This window comes from Oryx dammah, unplaced genomic scaffold, assembly GCF_014754425.2.
Source record: "Oryx dammah isolate SB20612 unplaced genomic scaffold, SCBI_Odam_1.1 HiC_scaffold_29, whole genome shotgun sequence".
Classification (NCBI taxonomy): domain Eukaryota; kingdom Metazoa; phylum Chordata; class Mammalia; order Artiodactyla; family Bovidae; genus Oryx; species Oryx dammah.
Window position 1 is genome coordinate 33775383 of NW_024070213.1, and position 25089 is coordinate 33800471.

A 25089-nucleotide genomic window follows, 5' to 3' on the forward strand; every position below is an offset into this window, starting at 1 on the left:
AGCAATACTTGCCTCATAGAGTTGTTTTAAGATGCAATGAGTCGATATATACAAAGAACTTACTACTATGCCTGGCTCATGGGAAATACTTCCTATTTGTTAGCTATTATTTCTAGAAATTTGAGTCTCAAAGTTAAACATGTGGAAATCTGTTTAAAGCAATTGTTTAAATAACAAAGACCTACTGTATAGCACAGGGAACTATATTCAATGTATTGTCATAACCTATAATGGAAAAGAATCTGATAAAGAACATCTGATATATTTTAAGTTGGCCAAAAAGTTCATTTGGATTTTTCTGTACGATGTTACAGAGACACCTGAATGAATTACTTATTTGTTTGTTTTTGGTTGTGCGGGTCTTCGTTTCTGCATGCGGGCTTTTCTCTAGTTGCTGCGAGCAGGGCCTACTCTCTGGTTGCAGTGCTTGGGCTTCCCATTGGGGTGGCTTCTTCTGTTGTGGAGCACAGGCTCTAGGGTGCGTGGGCTCAGTAGCTGTGGTTCCTGGCCTCTAGAGCCCAGGCTCCATAGTTGTGGTGCACGGGCTTAGTTGCTCTGCAACATGTGGAATCTTTCCGGGCCAGGGATTGAACCTGTGTCTCCTGTAGGTGGATTCTTTATCAATGAGTCACCAGGGAAGCTGCCAAACAAACTTTCTGGCCAACCCAATGTATGTATAACCACACCACGTTGCTGTACACTTGGAACTGATCCAACATTGTAAATCAACAATACTCTGTTTTTTTAAAGCAACTGTTTTAAAGACAGTGGTTTAAAGACATCTTGATCCCCCCAAAGTTGATTTGGGAATAAATAGCCTATTGCTCCATTATTGTTAGGACAGTGCTAACTGAAAAACATGTCTACATTTTGCCTGTACTTTAGCCACTTCCTCTGTCTCACTGGAGGAAAGTCAGCAATGGCCTCTGCGAAGAAGGTAGCTGAGAAGCGGCATAACCCCGTGGAAAGCATCTGTAGAAAACTGCGAGCCATCCAAAAGAGAGAAGACATTTCTGGTCCCATCCGACAGATTATCAAATACCAGTCTAGCAGTTTTGACAGCCCACAGACTAACCCCAAGAAGGATTTTGAAGAGGTACTGAAGAAAATGATGGCTGCTCACATCCGTCTGCCCGACATGCTCTTCTTGAGTCCTGAGAAAGATGGCACCTTCGCTTCACAGTCTCAGATAGTGTCTCCAAGAACCCCATCCGTTTCTCATCTCAGCTCTCCTGAGAATGCAACATACTCACTTATGCTCACAAGTTCTGAAAATATCTCAAGGCCAAGATTACAGAGCTCCCAAAATTACACATCTCTGATACCGCAGATCATGAAAAGGGAGCTCTTTGCTAATATGGATTTGACCAACTGTGGTAGTGGAAATGATTTTAGTACCTTAGCACTTGATTTTGATTCCACCTCTGATCAGAGCTCTACTCCCCAGGATTCCGTGGTGAAAAAATTATCTCCGAATGAAGAGGGTAAATATTCTTCTTTTAATGTTTGTTCTTCCAATAAAGCAAGGAGCATATGACTCTGAGAGTGCCTGATCAAAAATGAAGTATGAAACTTGATGGAAGCCTCCATCTTTCCCTTAAAATTTTCTTTCTCTCAACAAAAATCTTATATCTGAAACATCAGTATTTTCTATGCTTTCAAATATAAACCTGATAGAAATTCTAGATTATATTTTCAATCATAATCATTTTTTTCTACTGACCTGAAAACAAACTTTCTCCTGGGCAAATTAGAATGTCACGATAGAAATACATAGATATATGGGAGTTAAAATTCATATACTTCCAACATGCCTTACTGAAAATTAACATTTTAACATTTTTCCCTCTTTGTGTGTGAGATAAACATTGAAGAAAGTGTAGCGCCGATAAGGTACACCAGGAAACAATGTAAATTCTGTAGGCCAAGTTCAATGAAATTTTGGAATTCTATTTAGGGAATTGCTTACAGAATTCCATGTATGATAGGCCCTAAAAAACAATGTAAAATGATACATTTTCTGTATAGCTAGTGTTTACTTTCCCTCTGTTTTCTTTAAAATATTCCTATTTGTGTTAACACTATTTGCTTTTTCACAGAGTGCTTTTTTTTTTTTTAAACAGGTAAAGATAGCTTTATTTCCCCCAATTGCATTATATTAACTGAAACCTATCCATTCTGGTGCATGAGTTTATTCAAACGTATATTCTTCATAGGACTAAACTGTCTTAATCCATTGAGCACCTCATTATATTATACCACTTCCTTCACAGTGCCAGAAGTTGTAAGCAATATAACTAAAGTAATATCCAGAAGTAACAACTTTTTTACTACAAATATTTGCATACATTTCCTTGTATAAATGTTCAGTTGTCATCAAAAATGCAAAATTAATTTTATTTGTTTCACTGTTCCAGCCATGTAATGTCAATCATTATTAACCTGTCATAAAATTGCACAGTGGCAATATCTTAGAGATGAAGGTACCAGTACTGGCAAGAATAGGCATAACACACTGTAGCCCGTTCAACTTTCTTTATCGACTCTGCCAATGAAAATTACCTACACGCATAACAGAAATGAATCTCAATTTCGCCTTCTCTCTTACCTCACAGAGTGCTTTTAATATCACAGGACAATAAAGCTCAGTTCCCTCTTCATCGTCTCTCCTTTTATTCCACCTTTGTAAAACTTGAAACATGAATAATCAAAGATGCTTCAAGACCACTTTTTTTCTTGATCTATTCATGTCAAGTAGCCAGTATTGTGGGCTGCCCTTTAATATTTGAAACATACCATATATATAAAAGTATATGTTAGTCACTCAGTCAAATCTGACTCTTGGTTAAAATTAAAAAAAAAAAATAGCAACTAAGCATGTTAGCACATAAAAGCATCTGGATTTGCAAACTTTTTCTTCTGATAGGGTGGAAACAAGGCAATGATGATGGCAAGGAAGATGTCATCTCTAGCAACAACAGGACCTATGAAGAAGAGTTGCTTAGGAGCATTTTTAATATATGTGACTCCAAACGCAGAGGTTAGTTGAAAGTTTTCTGCTCAGATTTTCACAGATACTCATCCGCTCGTGCTTTCTGTTGTGAGAGAAAGGGAAATGGTTTATGTGTGATGCTCTGTGTATCTGTGTTACATATGGCAGGTGTAACCTAATTTGGGAGGGGCGATGGCTGTTTAGATGTTGGTTAATTTCTTTCTACCTGTTTTATATATTTTGCCAGAGTCTTGAATGATTATACTGAGCTTATCATCAATTTTACCAACTGCAGTCATTGACTGGAACTATTTACATCTCACAGGTGTTGCCTCACAAGAAATAATACTTCATATACATAAAACCGCTGTACAAATTTAGTTCCAGTTTTTAAGTCAATTTTAGATTTTCACTTCTGTTTTTCTTAGAGACATGCTTTTTTTAAAATTTCCGCAAGTAATGTTTAGCATGTCAATGGTTCATGATCACTGTAACAAAATTAATAATATGGAGAAAAGAAAGGAAAAAAGAACTCATCAGTTATCCTATTTCCCTGAGTAACCGCTGTTAGTGATTCATTGTATAACCTGCTCCCACAAATTCCTTGATCAATATGATTTCCTTTCATTTGGATTAAAACTTTTTTATTATAGAAACTTTCAAACATATACAGAAGCGGAGAGGATATTATGAGCCTTATATATATGTCATAAATAATGATGTCTCATTTTTCCTCCATTTTCCTCTGCTCCACTCTGGATTATTCCTGTTGTTGTTCAGTTGCTAAGTTGTGTCTGACTCTTTGTGACCCCATGGACTGTAGCCCACCAGGCTCTTCTGTCCTCCACTATCTCCCACTAAGTCTGGATTAGTTTGAGTCCAGTCTAAGACATCATATTATTTCCTCTGTAAACATTTCAGTACATTCAAAAGTTAAAGACTGATTTTAGATACAGCTATACAATATGTCTTTTAAAATTTTTTATTTTTAACTTATATTATTGGGGTATAGCAATGGCACCCACTCCAGTACTCTTGCCTGGAAAATCCCATGGATGGAGCCTGGTGGGCTGTGGTCCATGGGGTCGCTAAGAGTCAGACATGACTGAGCGACTTCACTTTCACTTTTCACTTTCATGCACTGGAGAAGGAAATGGCAACCCACTCCAGTGTTCTTGCCTGGAGAATCCCAGGGACGGGGGAGCCTGGTGGGCTGCCGTCTATGGGGTTGTGCAGAGTCGGACCCGACTGAAGCGACTCAGCAGCAGCAGAAGCAGCATTGGGGTATAATTGTTTACAATACTGTGTTCATTTCTGCTGTACAGCAAAGTGAGTCAGCTATATGTGTACATAGATCCCCTCCCTTTGGAGTCTCCCTCCCACCCCTGAGCGCCGAGCTGAGCTCGCATGCTATACAAAACTTCCCACTAGCTGTCTATTTTACACATGTACAATGTCATTTTTATGACCAAAAATGTAATATAATTTTTAAATATCAAATACCTTACCAACATTCAAGGTTTCTCATTTGTATGAGAAATTTATGTTTTCTTAAACAGTTTATTTGTTTAAATCAGTATCCAAGAAAGGGTTGTTCATTGTTATTGGTTATCCGGCTTATCCCTCTGTTCCTTTTTCATTCTTTTTGTATTTTAAGTTATTTATTAATGAAACTGGCTCTTTTATCTCCTCATTTTCTCCAATCTGAATTTTAGTGATTGTGGGGCCATAGCAACACAACCTGTTTTTTGTCCCCTACATTTAGAGGCTTGATCAGGTAAATGTTTTATATCTTTTTTTTGGCAAGACTCTGTATAGATGGTGTTGGTTTTTCTTTTTTTTTTTTTTGGTACATCAAGTGGCAGGCATGTGGGATCTTAGTTCCCTGACCAGGAATCAAATCCTCACCTCCTGCATTAGAAGCATGGAGTTTTAACCACTGGACCGCCAGAGGAGTCACAGTGTGTGTAATTTTATCAAAAGACAAAACTATTTGAGAGTGGAGGCCTAGATTTATTCTTTCACTAGATGATGTGAAGGGTAGTAGTTTATCATTCCTTCTTACTTTATCAACTGGAATATCTGTAAAGAGAAACTCTATGCTGCTTATCAGTTTTATAAGGCTGTGGCTGAGTCTTGTTTCCCAAAGGAACGGCCAGATAAAAGTTTGATGGTGTTTCTAATTGAAAGTAAACTCCAGATACTGTGTTTCTTTACCCTGAAGTACATCAGTATGTATTTCCTACAAAGAAGAACATTTGTTTGCATAGCTGCAGAACAATTATCTAAATTAGGATGTTTAACATTGATATGATACTGTTATCTAATTTAAATGTCTGTATTCAAATTTTGTCTATTTCCCCAATAATATTCTTTATGGCTTTTTTTGTTTCCTGGTCCAGGATCAAATTCAGAATCACACGCTGTGTTTAGTTTTCACATCTCTTCAGTCTCCTTTAATCTGGAGTAATTCCTCAGATTCCTTGCCTTTTATGACTTTGAAATTTTTGAAGACTATATGCCAGCTACTTTGTAGAATGTCTGATATTTCCTCTTGTTTATTCAGGCTGTACATTTTCGCAGGCACACTACAGAAATGATGTTATGCTGTCAGTACAATATACCAGGATTTTTAACTTTGATCCCTTGATTAGTGTGGTGTCTGCCAAATCTCCATCTTGTAAAGTTACTATTTTCCTTTGTAATGTCTGTACAAAATGAATCAGTTGATCTAAGAAAGCAATGGAAAATTTTAAGCCAAAGTGAGGACCATAATCCAGGAACAACAGTCTTTCAGAAAACTCGGAGAACCATTCTGCCTGTTTAAAGTCGGAGCACATTTTTGAGACAGAAGGCTGTACATTAAATGGTGTACATATTATTAACGGTTTACACAATCCAGATCTAAGCATATAAGGTGAGTAGTGAGTCATGGGTCATCCTAGCTCCTTATAAGAAGGAAGGTTATCTTTTTAGGGGTTGTCTTGTTGATGCTAGGATAATGTTGCTTTTTATGGTTGAGCAGGTATTTCTGCTGATGGGGATGTTTGGTTGATGCAAAATGCAGATACACAATGCATAGTAGAGGGGAGAGAGGAGAGCAGAGAAAATGTTTAGTGCTTAAGTTTTCCTTGACTAGCCTTAGCAGTTTCATCTGTGGCTCAAGTGGGGAATGATCTGCTTTAGGTGGCAGAATTCATTTCTTGCTCTTATAGGACTGAAGACTTCAGAGTCTTGCTGCTGTCAGCTAGACAAGTTCTTGCTAGTTGCACCTCTGAATATAGGGAGGCCCTAATATGGCAGATTTGACTCTTCAAAGCCAGCAAGGGAGTGACTCCAGCAAGATAAAAGTTTGAAAGTGTTAGTAACCAAGATGTGCCAACTCTTTGGAGACTCCTTGGACTATAACCCACCAGGTTCCTCTGTCCATGGGATTCTCCACCCAAGAACACTGGAGTGGGTTGCCAGTTCCTTCTCCAGGGGATCTTCCCGACCCAGGGATTGAACCCAGGTCTCCTGCATTGGTAGGCAGATGCTTTACGGCTGAGTCACCAGGGAATCCCTAGCAAGATAGGCACTGTAATCTCATGTAAGTTAATCACACAACCATATACATGTATATCCTGTCCCCTTTGCAATATTCTACCAGTTAGAAGCAAGTCCCAGGTCATGCCCACACTCCAGGGGAGGAGACTACATTAGGGTGTAAACATTAGGAAGCAAGGATCATAAAGGGGAAGCCTGGAGTCTGTCCACTCACTGCCACAGTATGGTTGCAAAAAATGGTTTAAGACCTTTTTTTTGGTCATTATTTTCTCCTTAAGGTATATGCAATATATTCCCTAAGTGTATATGGGAATGTTTCCAGACTTGCTTTATAATCTGCTTTTTCTTACTTAATAATCTTGAGTACTTGTCTATGTCAATAATATATATGTTCTCTGTATATTGTACTTTAGGGGGATGTAATGTAATATATTTCAACAATATGTCTCAATTGGGTATTTTTTCTCTATTATGAAAAACACACAAATAACCATAATAAACCATAATGAACATTCTTATAGCAAAACATTTACCTGCACTCTTAATTATATTGGTAGGATGAATGGGAGTTAGTTATTCCTCGTAAGCCTCTCTGTGTGGACAGGATTTAAGGACTTGTTTCCCGGAAGAAAATAAGGAAACTCCATTAAAGGGAGATGGGAGATGTATTAGAAACAGAATCAACAGGATGTGTGTGTGTGTGTGTAAGGTATATAAGAGATGTATTATAAGGAACTGGGGCGTCCCTGATGGCTCAGTGGTAAAGAGCCACTGGCGACACAGGAGACACAGGAGATGCGGGTCCAATCATTGGGAAGATCCCCCAGAGAAGGAAATGGCAAAGCCACTCCAGTATTCTTTCCTGGAAAGTTCCATGGACAGAGGAGCATGGCGGGCTGCAGTCCATGGGGTCGCAGAGTCAGACACGACTGAGCGTGCAGGCACACACGCACAATTATAAGGAACTTGCTTACGTGACTATGGAGGCAGGCATGTTCAAAGATCTGCAGGGTGAGAGAGCAAGCTGAAGATCGAAACCCAGAGAGCTTATGATGGTTTCCTTCCAGTCAGTGTCCAAAGGCCTGAGAACCAGGAGATAACCTGTCCAAAGGTCAACATCTGGAAACTGAAGAAGAGCTGATGTTTCCGTTCGAGTCCAAAGTTAGGAAAAAGGATAAGTCTTGGTTCCAAGGCAGTCATGCAGGAAGAATTCTCTCTCATTTGGGGAAGGGTCTGCCTTTTTGTTCTATTCAGGCCCACTTGCATTAGGGGACAGCAGCCTGTGTTAGTCTAGCAATTTAAATCTTAATCTCTTTCAAAAACACCCTCATAGAAACAACCAGAGTCATGTTTGACCAAATAACTGGGCGCTCCATCACCCAGTTAAGTTGACACGTTAAAGAAACATCTCAGGAGATCTTTCTGGTTTTGAGGTATAAGATCAGATTTTAGAGCTTTAATGGAGGAAAATGAGATATAGGGTATTCTTTTTGACTTTCCAACTCTCCAGTTATGCAAACCGGAATAAAAATTATCTTTCTAAATGACTATTAAATTTTATTTCCATTTCTTTCACAACCTAATGACATTTTCCATTAAATTAATGCATTCTTTAAAGTCATTCAGTTTCCTTTACAGCTCTCTTTTCCTAATTATGTACTAAGCTTATTCTTTTATTTTTTATTAAAAATTTTTTTTTCAAATATTAGTGTCTCTACTTACCTCCTGGGGTAAGAATCTTCACCCTATCAAACTTCACCCTAGCAAACTTCTACTTCCTTTTCCTTCCCTCTTTAAGTTGCTAGCCCAAGACAGGCCTTAGTTAAGAGTAGAAAAGATGCCTTATGCTTGAGGAAGACTGGTGTGTCAATTACTAACACAGTCTGTATGACGTTAATTTCTGAATGTGATAGTAGGGCTGATTATATCTAAGAATGACTTTTCCACCCCTCCCTCTCCACCCCAAAGAGTCAAAGTACTTACTTGAGGCTGAAAATTTCACCTAGGGCCAAGGAAACCCTTCCTTTGCTGAATGCTTTTTTAAAATATTTATTTATTTTAAAATATTTATTTACTTGGCTGTGTCAGGTTTTAGTTGTGAGATGCAGGATCTTCCCTGTGGCTCGTGGGCTTCTCCAGTTGCAGTGCCAGGGCTCAGTAGTTGCTGTAGCTCGAGGGCTTAGTTACCCCACAGCATGTGGGATCTTAATTCTCTGACCAGGAATTGAACCCGAGTCCCCTGCATTGGAAGGTGGATTCTTAACCACTGGATCACAAGTGAAAGTGAAAGTGAAGTCGCTCTGTCATGCGACCCCATGGACACATGGGAAGTCCCCACTACATGTTTTTTAAGGAAAGAATGGGAGAGAAAAATAAAGTGGCATTTTGACCACTTCCCACAAGTGATTATTGATTACATCTGTGTGTGTGTGTGTGTGTGTATACATGTGCGCGCACGCACGCTCAGTTGCTTAGTCATGCCTGACTCTTTGTGACCCCATGGACTGTAGCCCATCAGGCTCCTCTGTCCATGGGATTTTCCAGGCAAGAATACTAGAGAGGGTTGCCATTTCCTCCTCCAGGGATCTTCCCAACCAAGGGATCGAATCCTCGTCTCTAGTGTCTTGCATTGGCAGGCAGATTCTTTACTGCACCATCTGAGAAACCTATTGATTACATAAATCTTTCCTATTTGAATCTCACAACTCTGTGTAGTAGGCATCATTTCACAGATGAGGACGCTGAGGCTTAAAGAGACTGAGTGAGTTCCCCAGAGCCACCCAGCTGATACAGTCCAGAGCCAAGATCAGACCCTAGTCGGTTAGACTCCAACCTAAGGCCAGTGCTTTTTCTCCTTTATGACTTCAACTCAGCAGGATTGCGAGGGTTATAAGGCACATTTCCAGGACCCAAGGGACTTGAACGAGTTAAGCACCTCACTTAAAAAAACATAATCTTTTGCCACCTTTAAAAACTAACTTGACTTTCTTCTTCCTAAGGTTTAGTCAGAGTCACCAAAATAATAGATTATCTGAGACAGACAACTAGTCAAGGTTCTGAAGATGATGGCCTTGAGGAGCTATCGATCATGCTTGATCCTGAAAAGAGAGATGTACATGTGAACCTGGAAACCTTCCAGGCCACTGTGAAGGAATGGATGATGGCTCACTGCAGAAACAAATGGTAACCATAGTCCCAGCAGGATGTGTTTTCAGGTTCTGATTTAACAATGATTGCAATGAATGTTAATCACTGTTGTTTTTTTTTGCACTGATAGGAAATACTATCTGATAGTATCTTACTATTAATCCAAGAAATGAAAATCAAGAGAACATATTTTGTGCATCAGTTTAACAAAAGTTTAGAGGAATGACTCTATCCCATGTTGTCAGGGCGGGTGGAGAAATAGGCCTTCTCCTTGTTTATAATAGTACAAGTTGGCACAGCTTTTCAATGGCAGTTTAGGAATGTAGGCTTCCCAGGTGGCTCAGTGGTAAAGAATCTACTGACAATGCAAGAGACGCAATTTGATCCCTAGGTTGGGAAGATATCCTGGAGGAAGACAATGGCAATCCACTCCAGTATTCTTACCTGAAAAATTTCATGGACAAGAGGAGGCTAGTGGGCTGCAGTCCATGGGGTTGCAAGAGAAATAGGACTGAGAGACTGAGCACAGCACGCGCATCAGAGCCTTAGAAATATGCAATGTGGTCAAATTACGTAACTTCAGGAAAGACAATTGTATACTCTAATGTATATGCAGAATGTCATTTATGATTATGATAAATGTAAGCAAACCAAATATTTAATAGTAGGTGGTTGGACAGATAAATGATAATTCTTCCATACTAATTAGTCACTCAAAATTATAATTAAATAAATATTTGACAGGAGAAATATTCATATGTATTTATTTTAAATAATTGGCCATAGATTTGTATATGTAGTATACTCCAATATTTGTTGAGAAATAAAAATATGTACAGGAGAAAGTGGGAAGGAATATATTCCAAAATGATTATCTTTGCATAAAGACCTTAGCTTCTTTGTCTTATTTTCTTATGAATTTTCTACTTTTCCTAAAATATTTAGGCTTGATTGTATAGTACAGATATCAATAATCCATGGGTAAAGTGGAGTGAGAGCAAAAGACAAAATTTATTTTTATGACAAATATAAATGAAAACAAAAAACATGGGAGATATAAATATAAAAGAACAGAAACTCAGAAATGGTGATGGGTGTGGATCTATTAATAGGAATAGTGAGAGTGAGGACTGAGCTATTCTGCTCAGTCATCTTCTGAACATCTCATATTGAAACACAATAGGATGTAAGTACTAGTCTAGAGGCTTTTGTAGCTGCTCCGAAGAGATTATCTAAGGGTTTGGCAATTGCTAAGATTAGGCAGCAAAACTGAAATCATAATACAAAGACTCTTGGAAAAGAAATTGTTGAAGTGTTAATATGTTTATTTGGGGATGTCCTGGGCAGAGGCCTGTGAATAGGGTTCTCCAAATTTTAGGAGCGATATGCTCCAAACTACAATTAGTTCAAGTTCAACTTGGTTTTTCATGAGAAAGAGAAAAGAGCACCTTCAGTGTGCCTCAAATTATTAGCTGTTCATGCCTTTTCCTTCCTAATTCTCTAAGGCCCAACGTCTTGCTACCTCTACAAGTGTCCACTTAGTCCTCCAAATCATGTCAGCTTCCTAATCCATTGAGACTCCTATTGCCTAATTATAGCTATGTACATCATCACCTACTTACTAATGCATTCATATTCTTTTCTTCATGTTAGATTAAAGTTTATAGGAGGTAGAGACAGTATGTTTCTTTTCTAAGACTCTGTTTAAGAACAGTGTAGGGCTCCAAATTGTGGCCAAATGGGCAGATGGTTTTAAAATTCAGAAAGACCAACATCAATAAGAAAATACAGAACACATCTGAAAAATTGGCTAAACTTTGGTTTGACAAGGAATTCTAGCTCACTGGTTTTGTTTTTTGGCCATAGGGAAGCAGAGAATAGTGGATCAAGCAGCAGAATGGTTGACTCTGCTTTTGAACAGGATAGCATAAAATCGCGTGAAGCAAGTATGTATGTGTTTCTTTGGGATTGTTCTGCCAGTTTATTGTGGTTTGGAGAAATGGATTTTTTTTTTTTTTTTTTTTACAAAACTGTCTTGTGTGTGTTTCAGTTAAGATGACCACAGATATAACAGATTCTTCATCATGGAACTTCAAGGGGTTGGGTGGAGACTTGCCTAAAGGAGTCTTGTAAGCATTCTTACTTGTAATGTTTTCTCAAGTGCCTCAACTTTTCTATACGGATTTTCTTATTTCATAGATCTATGTATTTTATTTTATTTCTGGGCTTTCCTGATATCTCCTACAGTAAAGAATCTGCCTGCAATGCACGAGTTCAGTTTGTTTCGGTCACTCAGTCATGTCCGACTTTTTGTGACCCCATGGACTGCAGCATGCCAGGCTTTCCTGTCCATCACCAACTCCCAGAACTTGCCCAAACTCATGTCTGTTGAGTTGGTGATGCCATCCAATCATCTTATCCTCTGTTGTCCCCTTCTCCTCCTGCCTTCAATCTTTCCCAGCAGTAGGGTCTTTTCCAATGAGTCAGTTCCTTGCATCAGGTGGCCAAAGTATTGGAGCTTCAGCATTAGTCCTTCTAATGAATATTCCAGACTGATTTCCTTTAGAATGAACTGGTTTGATCTCCTGGCAGTCCAAGGGACTCTTAAGAGTCTTCTCCAACACCACGGTTCAAAAGCATCAATTCGTTGGCACCAGCCTTCTTTATGGTCCAACTCTCACATCCATACATGACTATTGGAAAAACCATAGTTTTGACTAGACAGAGCTTTGTTGGCAACGTAACATTGGCAAAGCAATGCAGGAGACCCAGGTTCAATCCCTGGGTCTGGAGAAGGGAATGGCATCCCACTCCAGTATTCTTGCCTGGAGAATTACATGGACAGAGGAGCCTGGTGGGCTATAGTTCATGAGATCTCAAAGAGTCAGACATGACTGAGTTACTAACACTTTCAACTTTTTCATATATTTTATTTACAGTAAAGTCACTTAGCTCTGCTTGTGTGCATGTGTGGTAGGGCTAACATAATTTATTTTTAACTCTTAGCTATTATATCACAATTGCATTAGAAGTAGTTTCACTAGGAACACAAATTGTGAAAGATTATGAAGTGTCACATAAATGAACATTTTCTCACTCATGAAAACTTTATCCTTCTTTGACTTTATGTGTTTTCCACTCACGACAGGTTCCATCGTACATAGAGTTATGACATTGACCTTAAGCTCTTTGGGGGGGTTGCTTTTTTTTTTTTAGTTGGAGTGTAATTGCTTTAATGTTGTATTAGTTTCTATTGTATAGTGAAGTGAATCAGCTATATGTATACCTATATCCCTCTCTCTTGGATGTCCCTCCCACCCCACCCATCTAGGTCATTATAGAGCACCAAGCTGAGCTCCCTCTGCTTTATAGTAGGTTCCCACTAGCTAGCTATTTCATACATGGTAGTGTATATATGTCAATCCTTATTACTTCTTCAATAGATACTTTTAGATATTAATGAGAAAAGCTGTTTTCTGCTACACATGAGTTTAGATATTAAAGAGAAGTGACTCTGTTCTTTATTTTTATTTTGAAAAAATTTTTTTGGCTGAGCCAACATGTGGCTCTTGGGATCTTAGTTCCCCGACCAGGGATTGAACCCATGTCTCTGCTTTGGAAGCTCAGAATTGAAGCACTGGACCTGTCCTTCCTTATTTTATCTTTGCCACTTCAGGTTTATCTGTGCAAAAAATGTGGACTAGGAACCATGTAGCCAACCTGTGCTAAACTCTAGGAAAAGATGGCAAAGAAGAGGAGGCCTGGGACTCCTTGAAAAAAACAGTTCAGACTCTCAAAGGGGTTAGGATCAAATGGCAGGGCAAGTGTGATAGCTACAAATATTAACAAGCTGTAGAAAATACTAGGAACAATGAGTACTAAATTGTGAGCTACAGGTTACAATGATAAAACTCTATGAATTGTTTCCTAGTTAAAGGCATGTTGAAACCGGCCAAGATTTCTGATTGAAAGAATCCAGTGTCAATTTATTTCAGGATTTTCCATAACCCAGGCAGAAGAAGGAACTCTTCAGTGTAGATAGAGACAGAAGTTGGGAGCAAAGTGAAGAGGAAGAAACGAAAGATGTAAAAGTTGATTTCACAAGTGGCAGATGCTAAATATCTGGCAATTTTGGGAAAATCTTTGGTGTTATTGTAATAAGTGCTTGAATAAATACTGTGTATGTGAACTATGTTTATGAGGATGAATGAAAATAAAGCAGAAAATCTTCTTTATTTATTTTTGGTTGTGCTGGACCTTCATCGCTGCATGTGGGTTTTTTCTAGTCGTGGCAGTTGGAGGCTATTCTTTGTTGCGATGCACAGGCGTCTCACTGTGGTGGTTTCTTTTTTTCACACAGCAAAGGCTCTAGGCAAGTGGGCTTCAGTAGTTACAGCCTAAGAACTCAGTAAGTTGTGGCACGTGGGGCCTAGACTGGGAGAGCTTTGGCAGTTGTGGCCTACAAGGCTTAGTTGCTCCGCAGCACATCGAATCTTCCCAGACCAGGTATTGAACCTGTGTCCCCTACACTGACAGACAGATTTTTAACTACTGGACCAACAGGGAAGTCCTCACAGGAATATTTAAGCTTTTTGGGCTTAACCATAAGCCTTACTTTGACTGGAAGGGATTAGTGATGTTGAAGTTTATGCTCATTCATCCTTTTACCCACAGAGAGGTACCTGATTTGATTACCTATATAGCAGACCTGCATTTCAACAAGCAGAAATTGGAAGAGGAAAATAATAAATTGAAATTGGCGTTAGAAAACTTGGAAGAAGCAAACAGAGAGTTATCAGAGGACTGTACTGAACTGCGCCTTCGGGTAAAAAGGTGAGCCATGGTGTGGGTACTGTGTGCTGGGAATTTTCAGTTCCTTTTCCTTTTTTAAAAAAATAAATTTGTTTTTTTTATTGAGATACAAGTCACAAAGCAGAAGAGTCACCCTATTGAGGTATACAATTAGTTTAGTGTTTTTTAGTATATTCACATGATCTAATTCCAGTTATTCACAAGTATATCCACATAATATATTCACATGATATCAAGTATATTCACATGATCAAGACATTTTCATCACTCCAAAAAGAAATCCCATACTGATTAACAGTAGTGATTAACACTCCCCATGTCCTCCCCTCTCAGACCCTGGTAACCTCTGATCTATTTTGTATCTCTGGATTTGTCTATTCTGAACATTTTCATATTCATGGAATCATACAGTATGTGACCTTTGTGTCTGGCTTCTTTCATTTAGAATCACATTTTCAAAGTTCATCCATGTTGAAGCATATATTGCTATTTCATTCTTTTTTATGACTGAATAATATTCCATTGTATAAATATACCTCAGTTTGGACATTTGAGTTAGCACCACTTTTTGGCACTTAAAAAAGCTGCTGTTATGAACATTTGTGTGCAAGTTTTTATGGGGTCATATGTTTTCTGTTTTTTTGGTTACATATCTAGGAGTGAAATTGCTATACTTTTTAAGATCTATACTTTGGTCTTCCCTGATAGTTGAGTTGGTAAAGAATCCACCTGCAATGTAGGAGACCCTGTTTCGATTCCTGGGTCAGGAAGATCCGCTGGAGAAGTGATAGGCTATCCACTCCATTATTCTTGGGCTTCCCTTGTGGCTCAGTTGGTAAAGAATCTGCCTGTAACACGGGAGACCTGGGTTCGATCCCTGGGCTGGAAAGTTTCCCTGGAGAAGGGAAAGGCTATCCACTCCAGTATTCTGGCCTGGAGAATCCCATGGATTGTATAGTCCATGGGGTCACAAAGAGCTGGACACAATTGAGTGACTTTCACTTACAACCTATACTTTAGGGCTACCCAGGTAGCACTGGTTGTAAAGAACTTACCTGCCAGTGCAGGAGACATAAGAGACACAGGTTTAATCCCTGGGTCTGGAAGATCCCCTGGAGAAGGAAATGGTCACCCACTCCAGTATTCTTGCCTGGAGAATCGCATGGACAGAGGAGCCTGGCAGGGTATAGCCCATAGCATCACAAAGACTCACACATGACTGAAGCAACTTAGCATGCATGCATGCATGCAACTTATACTTTGCATGTTGAGGAACTGCCACACTTTTCCAAAGTTCCAAAGCAACTTTGGAAAACAGCTTTATTTTCCCACCAGTAAAGCAACTTTACTTTCCCATCAGCAATATTTGTTAGTCCTTTTCTAGCAATGATGTTCTCTATGTCCTTCAAGTCTCTGTGTAGTTTTCTATGTCCTTCAAGTCTCTGTGTAAGACCAATATGCATACAGGTCAAGTGTAAATCTATCCCAACATTCAGTGGTTCACTAGAACTCTTATTCTATGCAAAGTTCCATGCTAAGTATTATGAGAGATTCATTGATGAGTCAGGTTTAAAATGTGCCCTCAGGGTACCTGTTTGGCCACCTGATGCAAACAGCTGACTCATTGAAAAAGACCCTGATGCTGGGAAAGATTGAAGGCAGAAGGAGAAGACGGCAACAGGGATGAGATGGTTAGAAGGCATCACCAATTCAGTGGACATGAACTTGGGAAAATTCTGGGAGATGGTGAGGGACATGGAAGCCTGGGGTGCTGCAGTCCATGCAGTTGCAAAGAGTCAGACATGATTTGGAGACTGAACAGCAACAGGGCACCTGTAGCCTAGAAGGATGATAAGAACATTCATTACCTTAGCTTAAGCTAGAAAGGGATACTGGACCTTGAGGACGTAATAGATCAAGTGCAGACACTGGTAAAAAAGATAAAGTGGGACATGCTTGAGCATCAGAAAACAACTTGGTTCTCACAAAGTCTGTGTGTACAGGTGTCATCAGTTCAGCTCAGTCACTCAGTCACATCCGACTCTTTGTGACCCCATGTATTGCAGCACACCAGGCCTCCCTGTCCATCACCAACTCCTGGAGTTCACTCAGACTCACATCCATCGAGTCAGTGATGCCATCCAGCCATCTCATCATCTGTTGTCCCCTTTTCCTCCTGCCCCCAATCCCTCCAGGCATCAGAATCTTTTTCAATGAGTCAGCTCTTTGCATGAGGTGGCCAAAGTACTGGAGTTTCAGCTTTAGCATCAGTCCTTCCAAAGAACACCCAGGACTGATCTCCTTTAGAATAGACTGGTTGGATCTCCTTGCAGTCCAAGGGACTCTCAAGAGTCTTCTCCAACACCACAGTTCAAAAGCATCAATTCTTCGGTGCTCAGCTTTCTTTGTAGTCCAACTCTCACATCCATACATGACCACCGGAAAAACCATAGCCTTGACTAGATGGACCTTTGTTGTCAAAATAACATCTCTGTTTTTGAATATGCTATCTAGGTTGGTCATCACTTTCCTTCCAAGGAGTAAGCGTCTTTTAATTTCATGGCTGCAGTCACCATCTGCAGTGATTTTGGAGCCCAAAAAAATAAAGTCTGACACTGTTTCCACTGTTTCCCCATCTATTTCCCATAAAGTGATGGGACCAGATGCCATGATCTTCATTTTCTGAATGTTGAGCTTTAAGCCAACTTTTGCTCTCTCCTTCACTTTCATCAAGAGGCTTTTTAGCTCCTCTTCACTTTCTGCCATAAGGGTGGTGTCATCTGCATATCTGAGGTGATTGATATTTCTCCTGGCAATCTTGATTCCAGCTTGTGCTTCATCCAGTCCAGCATTTCTCATGATGTACTCTGCATATAAGTTAAATAAGCAGGGTGACAATATACAGCCTTGATGTACTGCTTTTCCTATTTGGAACCAGTCTGTTGTTCCATGTCCAGTTCTAACTGTTGCTTCCTGACCTGCATACAGGTTTCTCAAGAGGCAGGTCAGGTGGTCTGGTATTCCCATCTCTTTCAGAATTTTCCACAGTTTATTGTGATCCACACAGTCAAAGGCTTTGGCATAGTCAATAAAGCAGAAATATATGTTTTTCTGGAACTCTCTTGCTTTTTTGATGATCCAGCAGATGTTGGCAATTTGATCTCTGGTTCCTCTGCCTTTTCTAAACCAGCTTGAACATCTGGAATTTCATGGTTCATGTATTGCTGAAGCCTGGCTTGGGGAATTTTGAGCATTACTTTACTAGCATGTGAGATGAGTGAAGACTCTACACATGGACATCACCAGATGGTCAACACCAAAATCACATTGATTATATTCTTTGCAGCCAAGATGGAGAAGCTTTATACTGTCAGCAAAAACAAAACTGGGAGCTGACTATGGCTCACATCATGAACTCCTTATTGCCAAATTCAGACTTAAATTGAAGAAAGTAGAGAAAACTACTAGACCATTCAGGTATGACCTAAATCAAATCCCTTATGATTATACAATGGAAGTGAGAAATAGATTTAAGGGTCTAGATCTGATAGACAGAGTGCCTGATGAACTATGGACGAAAGTTCGTGACATTGTACAGGAGACAGGGATCAAGACCATCCCCATGGAAAAGAAATGCAAAAAAACAAAATGGCTGCCTGGGGAGGCCTTACAAATAGCTGTGAAAAGAAGAGAAGTGAAAAGCAAAGGAGAAAAGGAAAGATATAAGCATCTGAATGCAGAGTTCCAAAGAATAGCAAGAAGAGATAAGAAAGCCTTCCTCTGTGATCAATGCAAAGAAATAGAGGAAAACAACAGAATGGGAAAGACTAGAGATCTCTTCAAGAAAATTAGAGAGACCAAGGGAACATTTCATGCAAAGATGGGCTCGATAAAGGACAGAAATGTTATAGACCTAACAGAAGCAGAAGATATTAAGAAGAGGTGGCAAGAATACACAGAAGAACTGTACAAAAAAGATCTTCACAACCCAGATAATCATGGTGGTGTGATCACTCACCTAGAGCCAGCCATCCTGGAATGTGAAGTCAAGTGAGCCTTAGAAAGCATCATTACGAACAAAGCTAGTGGAGGTGATGGAATTCCAGTGGAGCTATTTCAAATCCTGAAAGATGATGCTGTGAAAGTGCTGCACTCAATCTGCCAGCAAATTTGGAAAACTCAGCAGTGGCCGCAGGACTGGAAAAGGTAAGTTTTCATTCCAATCCCAAAGAAAGGCAATGCCAAAGAATGCTCAAACTACCACACAGGTGTCATAGATGCTAAAATTCTGAACAGAAAAGTTCTCACTTAACTTGAAAACGCAGAAAAGCATTCTGACCATGAACTGCTACCCTCACAACTTTTGACCATACTCCAAATCAATCTACAAAATTAAATATATATATGTATATGTATTTATTTGGTTACACCAAGTCTTCATTGCAGAATGTGGGATCTTTAGTTGCAGCATGTGGGATCTAGTTCCCTGACCAGGGATCAAATCTGGGCCACCTGCATTGGGAGTGCAGAATTTTAGCCATTGGACCATCAGGGAAGTCCCCCAATCTATAACATTAAAAAAAATGCTAACCTCATGCTCTCTCCATTCCACTGTTGGCTTATGTATTTGAAATATAATAACTCAAAGTTTCTTTAAAAAGAAAACAAGCTATGCTTTGAGTGAATGTGTGATGTTATGTAATAACTGTTTGTATAATTATGTTAATTAATATTATGTCTTAGTAGTAGAAGGAAAGAACTGTGTGATTTAGCCAGTGATGGATTTCAAAGGGAGTATGCTAGTCCTTGGCTTCAGGAATATGTTTCTTTCCTTTCACCCTTTATCTCCCAGTGTACTCTACCTGAGTCCCTTCCCTTTCTAAGGACTGTGGAAGATCTTGAGTAAATTTTTTTTTTTTTTTTTTTTACTATTGTTGGCATCTGGTTTGAATTTTCAGTGGTTCTCAACTTGGAGGTTAAAAACAGTCTGTGGCTTTAGTTAGTATCTTTGACGGTTATGTTTGAGGTTTTGCTTATTGCCTTCTCTCCCCACTCCCACAGTGCCCACCAGGCTATTATGAGAACAAACCTGTTAAAAGAAGAACTGGAGGAACTGAAAATTAGTATGAATGCTTCAGAAGAGCAGAAGACCATGATTGTAGCCCAGAACAAACAATTAGTAAGTCATTCAAGTACTTTAGAATTGGCAGATCGTTTATTTAACTGAAATCCAAGATGGTTTATTTGGAGGCAAAGATCAGAAATCAGTAGGCTGATGAATGAATTGGTAACCCCTTAGAAAAGTAAAGGCAAGTAGGATTAAAAAAAAAACTGTTTTCAACCAGGATTAAAATTCTTTACAAATGTTATATTTGCAATGGTTTGTGAAGCTCTAGAATGCCTTCTGAAGTTAACAGGTGAATTTATAAATATCTGACACTGAAAGTCACATCTTCCAAAAAAAAAAAAATTTGTGTGTCAAGCTTTCACCTTTTTCTCTGGTTTTTAAAAACATTCATTTTTTTCAGCATGTACAGATTACTAATTAGCTCCATTAATCAGTCCTTAACACTAAATATGCCCAGGCTTGTAATTTTGGGAGCAAAACATTATTTAGACTAAGCTTCAACTACCAGAGAAGTAATTATTTTCATGGAGACTGTTAAACTATTCTTTGGAGCTTCAGTAATAATCTTCAAAATCCCTCTAGCACTGTTTGAGCATTACTAACCATGGTCAGACATGGGACGGTCAGCTGAAAGTCATTCAGACTGATTTATTTTTAGGTCTGTAAGGTATCAGGAAACTTGAATTTCAGGCCTGGGTCTTTCACTCATGACCTCCTACAAGCAACACAGTTTAGCTTAGCTTTTGCCTCAACAATAAAATGTGGAGACTGGATTCACTAAGTATCAGGTGACTCTGCAAGTCTTTATGAATACAGCAAGGACTCTGTCTGGGACCACTAAGGAGCTTCTATGTGGAAGTCATGTGGAGCAGTGACCAGGAGGCCACCCTTGCGAGTCAGGCTGAGAACATGCAAGCCCCGATTCTGAGGGCTGTGTAACTTTAGGCAAACCACATAACCTTTTTTTTGTTTCTCATCTTTCCTTCTCTGTCATGGTTAGATTGAGTCAAGGAGGAGTGACTTCTCACTGATACCAAGAAACTGGAAGCCAAAGGCTTAACCCCATATTGAGAATATTTTCCGACTGGGCTCATGTGCCAATATGTCAGTGCTATATTTAAGGTTGATGAAAAAATGTTTACTCTGGAAGTAAATATTTGTTATTTTCATAAGCTTCTCAAATACTTTAAAAGTATGTTTCTCTTAATAAATCAGGAGACAGAAAACCGGGCTCTGATTCTTAAGATTCGGATTCTCCAAGAAGAGGTATGTTGAAATTGTTAAACAGACTATACAGATAAATATGGAGATCATATAATCATGGGGCCTGACCCTGGGTTCATATGAAATTCAAATCATATGAATTTCAGGCTCCTGTGGGCAAAATACTAGGTTGCTTTGTCAAATGACAAGTGAGGAAGAGTAGACAGGATTTTCCTGTTTGGACAGAAGTGTATTACCTTTGTAATCCTCCATGAGGAAATAGGATTTAAGAAATTCAGACTTAAGATGAAATGACATTAACCCATCTAAACAGTATACAAATCAAGAAGGAAAGTGTAGACATTATTTAATAATTTTCCAATATTATTCCACAAAACTAGATGGCAAAGGTCATTGATTCTAAGACCTAGATCTTAAATTCTTTGACAGTCTGACCTTGGAAAGGCCATTTATCTTCTGAGGGATTAATAATACCTATTCCCTACAGTTACTTCAAAGGTTAAGATAATCATGTGAAGCCATTTGGTTAACCATAACATACCTTATATATGTTAGTAAATATTAGTAAAATCTTAAAAAAAGAAAACTTTTATGCAATATATATTTTTAAGCAACAAAATTAAAACATTGAAAGAACAGGTAGAAAAGCTATTAGTAAGTTACTATTTTGAAGAAAAATTCTCTATAGGTACCTTTTGAATGTCAATCATTATGTCTAGTTCTTTGGTTATGCTTTATATAAGTTTATTAGAGTTATTTATTAAGCTACAATGAATGATCTGAAGAGTTATCCAATTCATGGCCTAAGTGGACATTCATAATGGATTGCAAAGGAACAGCTAAAGATTGGAAAGAAATTTTGTATTTTATTTACATATATTATAGCTGCCAGGCCAGGTTTCCATGAAACTAGTGCTTTTGAAATGTTCCCAATGTAAGATATTTTTCTTCTCATATTTAAGATGATTGACTACCATCAAAAAATTATAGTATACCAATTTAGAATTGAGATAGAAGGAAGGAGACTTAGAACTCTTCTTCATGAGATGGCATTACAATGATTGACTTGTGTTAGAAAAGGCATATAGATGTCCCTAAGTTTCCTTTCAGTTCAGTTCAGTTCAGTCACTCAGTCATGTCTGACTCTTTGTGACCCCATGAATCGCAGCACGCCAGGCCTCCCTGTCCATCACCAACTCCTGGAGTTCACTCAGACTCACGTCCATTGAGTCAGTGATGCCATCCAGCCATCTCATCCTCGGTCATCCTCTTCTCCTCCTGCTCCCAATCCCTCCCAGCATCAGAGTCTTTTCCAATGAGTCAACTCTTTGCACGAGGTGGCCAAAGTACTGGAGTTTCAGCTTTAGCATCATTCCTTCCAAAGAACACCCAGGACTGATCTCCTTCAGAATGGACTGGTTGGATCTCCTTGCAGTCCAAGGGACTCTCAAGAGTCTTCTCCAACACCACAGTTCAAAAGCATCAATTCTTCGGCGCTCAGCCTTCTTCACACTCCAACTCTCACATCCCTACATGACTACTGGAAAAACCATAGCCTTGACTAGACGGACCTTAGTCAGCAAAGTAATATCTCTGCTTTCCAATATGCTATCCAGGTTGGTCATAACTTTTCTTCCAAGGAGTAAGCGTCTTTTAATTTCATGGCTGCAGTTACCATCGGAGGTAAAAATCTGATGCATTGTGAAGAGCACGATGGCTTGGGTAATTATTTGATGGAGAGCTTAGTCACTCAGTCGTATCCTACTCTTTGCAAACCTATGGACTATAGCCCGCCTGGCTCCTCTGTCCATGGGATTTTTCAGGCGAGAATACAGGAGTAGGTTGCCATTTCTTCCTCCAGGGGATCTTCCTGACCCAGGGATCAAGCCCACATCTCCTGTGTGTTCTGCATTTGCAGGTGAATTCTTTACCCACTGGGCCATTGGGGAAGCCAAGTATTCACTTACATTTATTTATTTCTTATACCCACATTCACTGGGAGATAGACCCCACTCCAGTACTCTTGCCTGGAAAATCCCATGGACAGAGGAGCCTGGTAGGCTGCGGTCCATGGGGTTGCGAAGAGTTGGACATGACTGAGCGATTTCCCTTTCACTTTTCACTTTCATGCATTGGAGAAGGAAATGGTAACCCACTCCAGTGTTCTTGCCTGGAGAATCCCAGGGACGGAGGAGCCTGGTGGGCTGCCGTCTATGGGGTCACACAGAATCAGACATGACTGAAGTGACTTAGCAGCAGCAGCAGACTGTATTCTAAGTGAATATGGACTTAAGCCAAATAGCCTGTGTGAAACTAGCATGTTAGATGAGATTAGTGCCACCAAGAGAAGAACAGAAAATGGCAATTTAAACTAGGGTGGTTAGGGGACTTGCCTGGTGGTCCATTGTTTAAGACTCCACCTTTCAATGCAGGGGATGTGGGTTTGATGCCTGGTCTTAGAGCTAAAATTCCACCTGCCTTGTGGTCAAAAACACAAAAATAAAGGTTTATTTTATAAACTCTAGTTTATTGGGTGGTTAGGAAAAGTAGAACTGTGAAGTTAATTTTTGGTTAAAAACTATGAGGCTCATCTCAAAGAGCACTCATGGCAGAGGAGATAGCAAGTCCAAAGTCCTCAGGCTGTAGCCTGCCCCCCATTTTTAAGGGATAACAAGATCAATGTGGCTGGAGCAGAGGGAACAAGTACCACAACGTGCTAGAGAGTTGTGGGGACCTGGACCCCCCAGGATCTTATAAAGGCATTGTTTGGACTCTGGTTGTTTATGCTGAGTGAGATGGGAGCTGCTGAACAGTTTTGAGCAGAGGAATAACATCATATAATTTCAGTTTTACCAAGATTTCTCTGGCTCCTGGCTTTAGAATCAACTGTGGAGCGAGGGAAGAAGTGAGGAGACTGATTAGGAGGCTCTTGTATTAATATTAAAGCAGGCAAAAGTCAGTGAAGGCTTAAACTTAAGCAGGAACAAAAGTAGTGGATAAAGGACTCAGGATAGCAAATGCTTTATAATATCCCCAAATATTTATTATATATCCAAGTAATGTGGAAAATTCACTTCTAATAGTTTCTATTAGAGAGTCCCTTGGACTGCAAGGAGATCCAACCAGTCCATCCTAAAGGAAATCAGTCCTGAATATTGATTGGAAGGACTGATGCTGAAGTTGAAACTCCAATACTTTGGCCACCTGATGCGAAGAGCTGACTCGCTTGAAAAGATCCTGATGCTGGGAAAGATTAAAGGCAGTAGGAGAAGGGGACAACAGAGGATGAGATGGTTGGATGCAATCACCAACTCAATGGACATGAGTTTGAGTAAACTTCAGGAGTTGGAGATGGACAGGGAGGCCTGGCATGCTGCAGTCCATGGGGTCGCAAAGAGTTGGACATGACTGAGCAACTGAACTGAACTGAATAGTTTCTAATGTCTCAGCGAAATACAGAGCAAAGTCATTGGCTGAGAGTGAGGATGTTGGAGGAGGTATTGGAAGTTCAAGGAGAGACAAAGAATGAAATAGGCCAGGGATTGGCAAACTTTTTGTAAAGGACATGATAATAAATATTTTTAAGCTTGCCTGGCTAGAAGGACTTTGTCACAACTACTCGCTTCTGCCATTGCAAGGTGAAGGTGGCTAAGGACAATCTGAAGACAATGGGCTCAGTTGTGTCTTAATAAACCTTTATTTATAAAACCAAGTAGTCAGAGTTGGTTTCTGAGAATGGAGAGGGGCAGTTGGTACAGTTTGCAAATCCTTGCTTTAGGCAAATGGCCATTTGAATAAGTATGATATAATCACCATAAAACCTTGAGATTAAAGCTTACAAATTTAATACGTGACCTATTGGTTTATTCATATTTCTTTTTAACAATCGTTATCAGAAAAGGTGCTGACATGGAGTGGATGGCAATCTGAAATTAAGAAAATACTAAGAAATAGGGGAGAGCCAAGGGGATTGAAGGGATGTGGAAGTAAGAGATTGTAATGATTGGCCATGAAAGAATTTAAGCTGAGTCAAGAGGTGACTGAGTTCACGGGAAGGTGGTAGGGTAATGAGAAAGTAGTGGGATCATTGGATTGCAGGCTCCAGTGGGGACTGAAGGTTTGTTGATGCACAGAGAAGTAATCTGGAAAGACAAGAAGTAATGGTTGAAGAGGGAGATGCTTTTGCAATTAAGGTAACAGAAGGGTTCCAGTTACTGTAATGACAAATCTGAAGTTATGT

At 39.5% G+C, this 25089-nt stretch overlaps 1 protein-coding gene across 1 annotated transcript in view; it reads left to right on the forward strand.

Annotated features, from left to right (window-relative positions):
* Nucleotides 1–919: 919 nt before the first annotated feature.
* The window catches only part of LOC120857995 (inositol 1,4,5-triphosphate receptor associated 2), a 45417-nt gene continuing 21247 nt past the window's right edge, over nt 920–25089 (forward strand). Inside the window, exons 1-8 of the mRNA XM_040233904.1 lie at nt 920–1484; nt 2927–3040; nt 9538–9721; nt 9816–9831; nt 11666–11814; nt 14360–14518; nt 19559–19676; nt 20841–20891. Of these exons, the coding sequence (XP_040089838.1) occupies nt 920–1484; nt 2927–3040; nt 9538–9721; nt 9816–9831; nt 11666–11814; nt 14360–14518; nt 19559–19676; nt 20841–20891 (1356 nt within the window). The remainder of the gene's footprint in view (nt 1485–2926; nt 3041–9537; nt 9722–9815; nt 9832–11665; nt 11815–14359; nt 14519–19558; nt 19677–20840; nt 20892–25089) is intronic.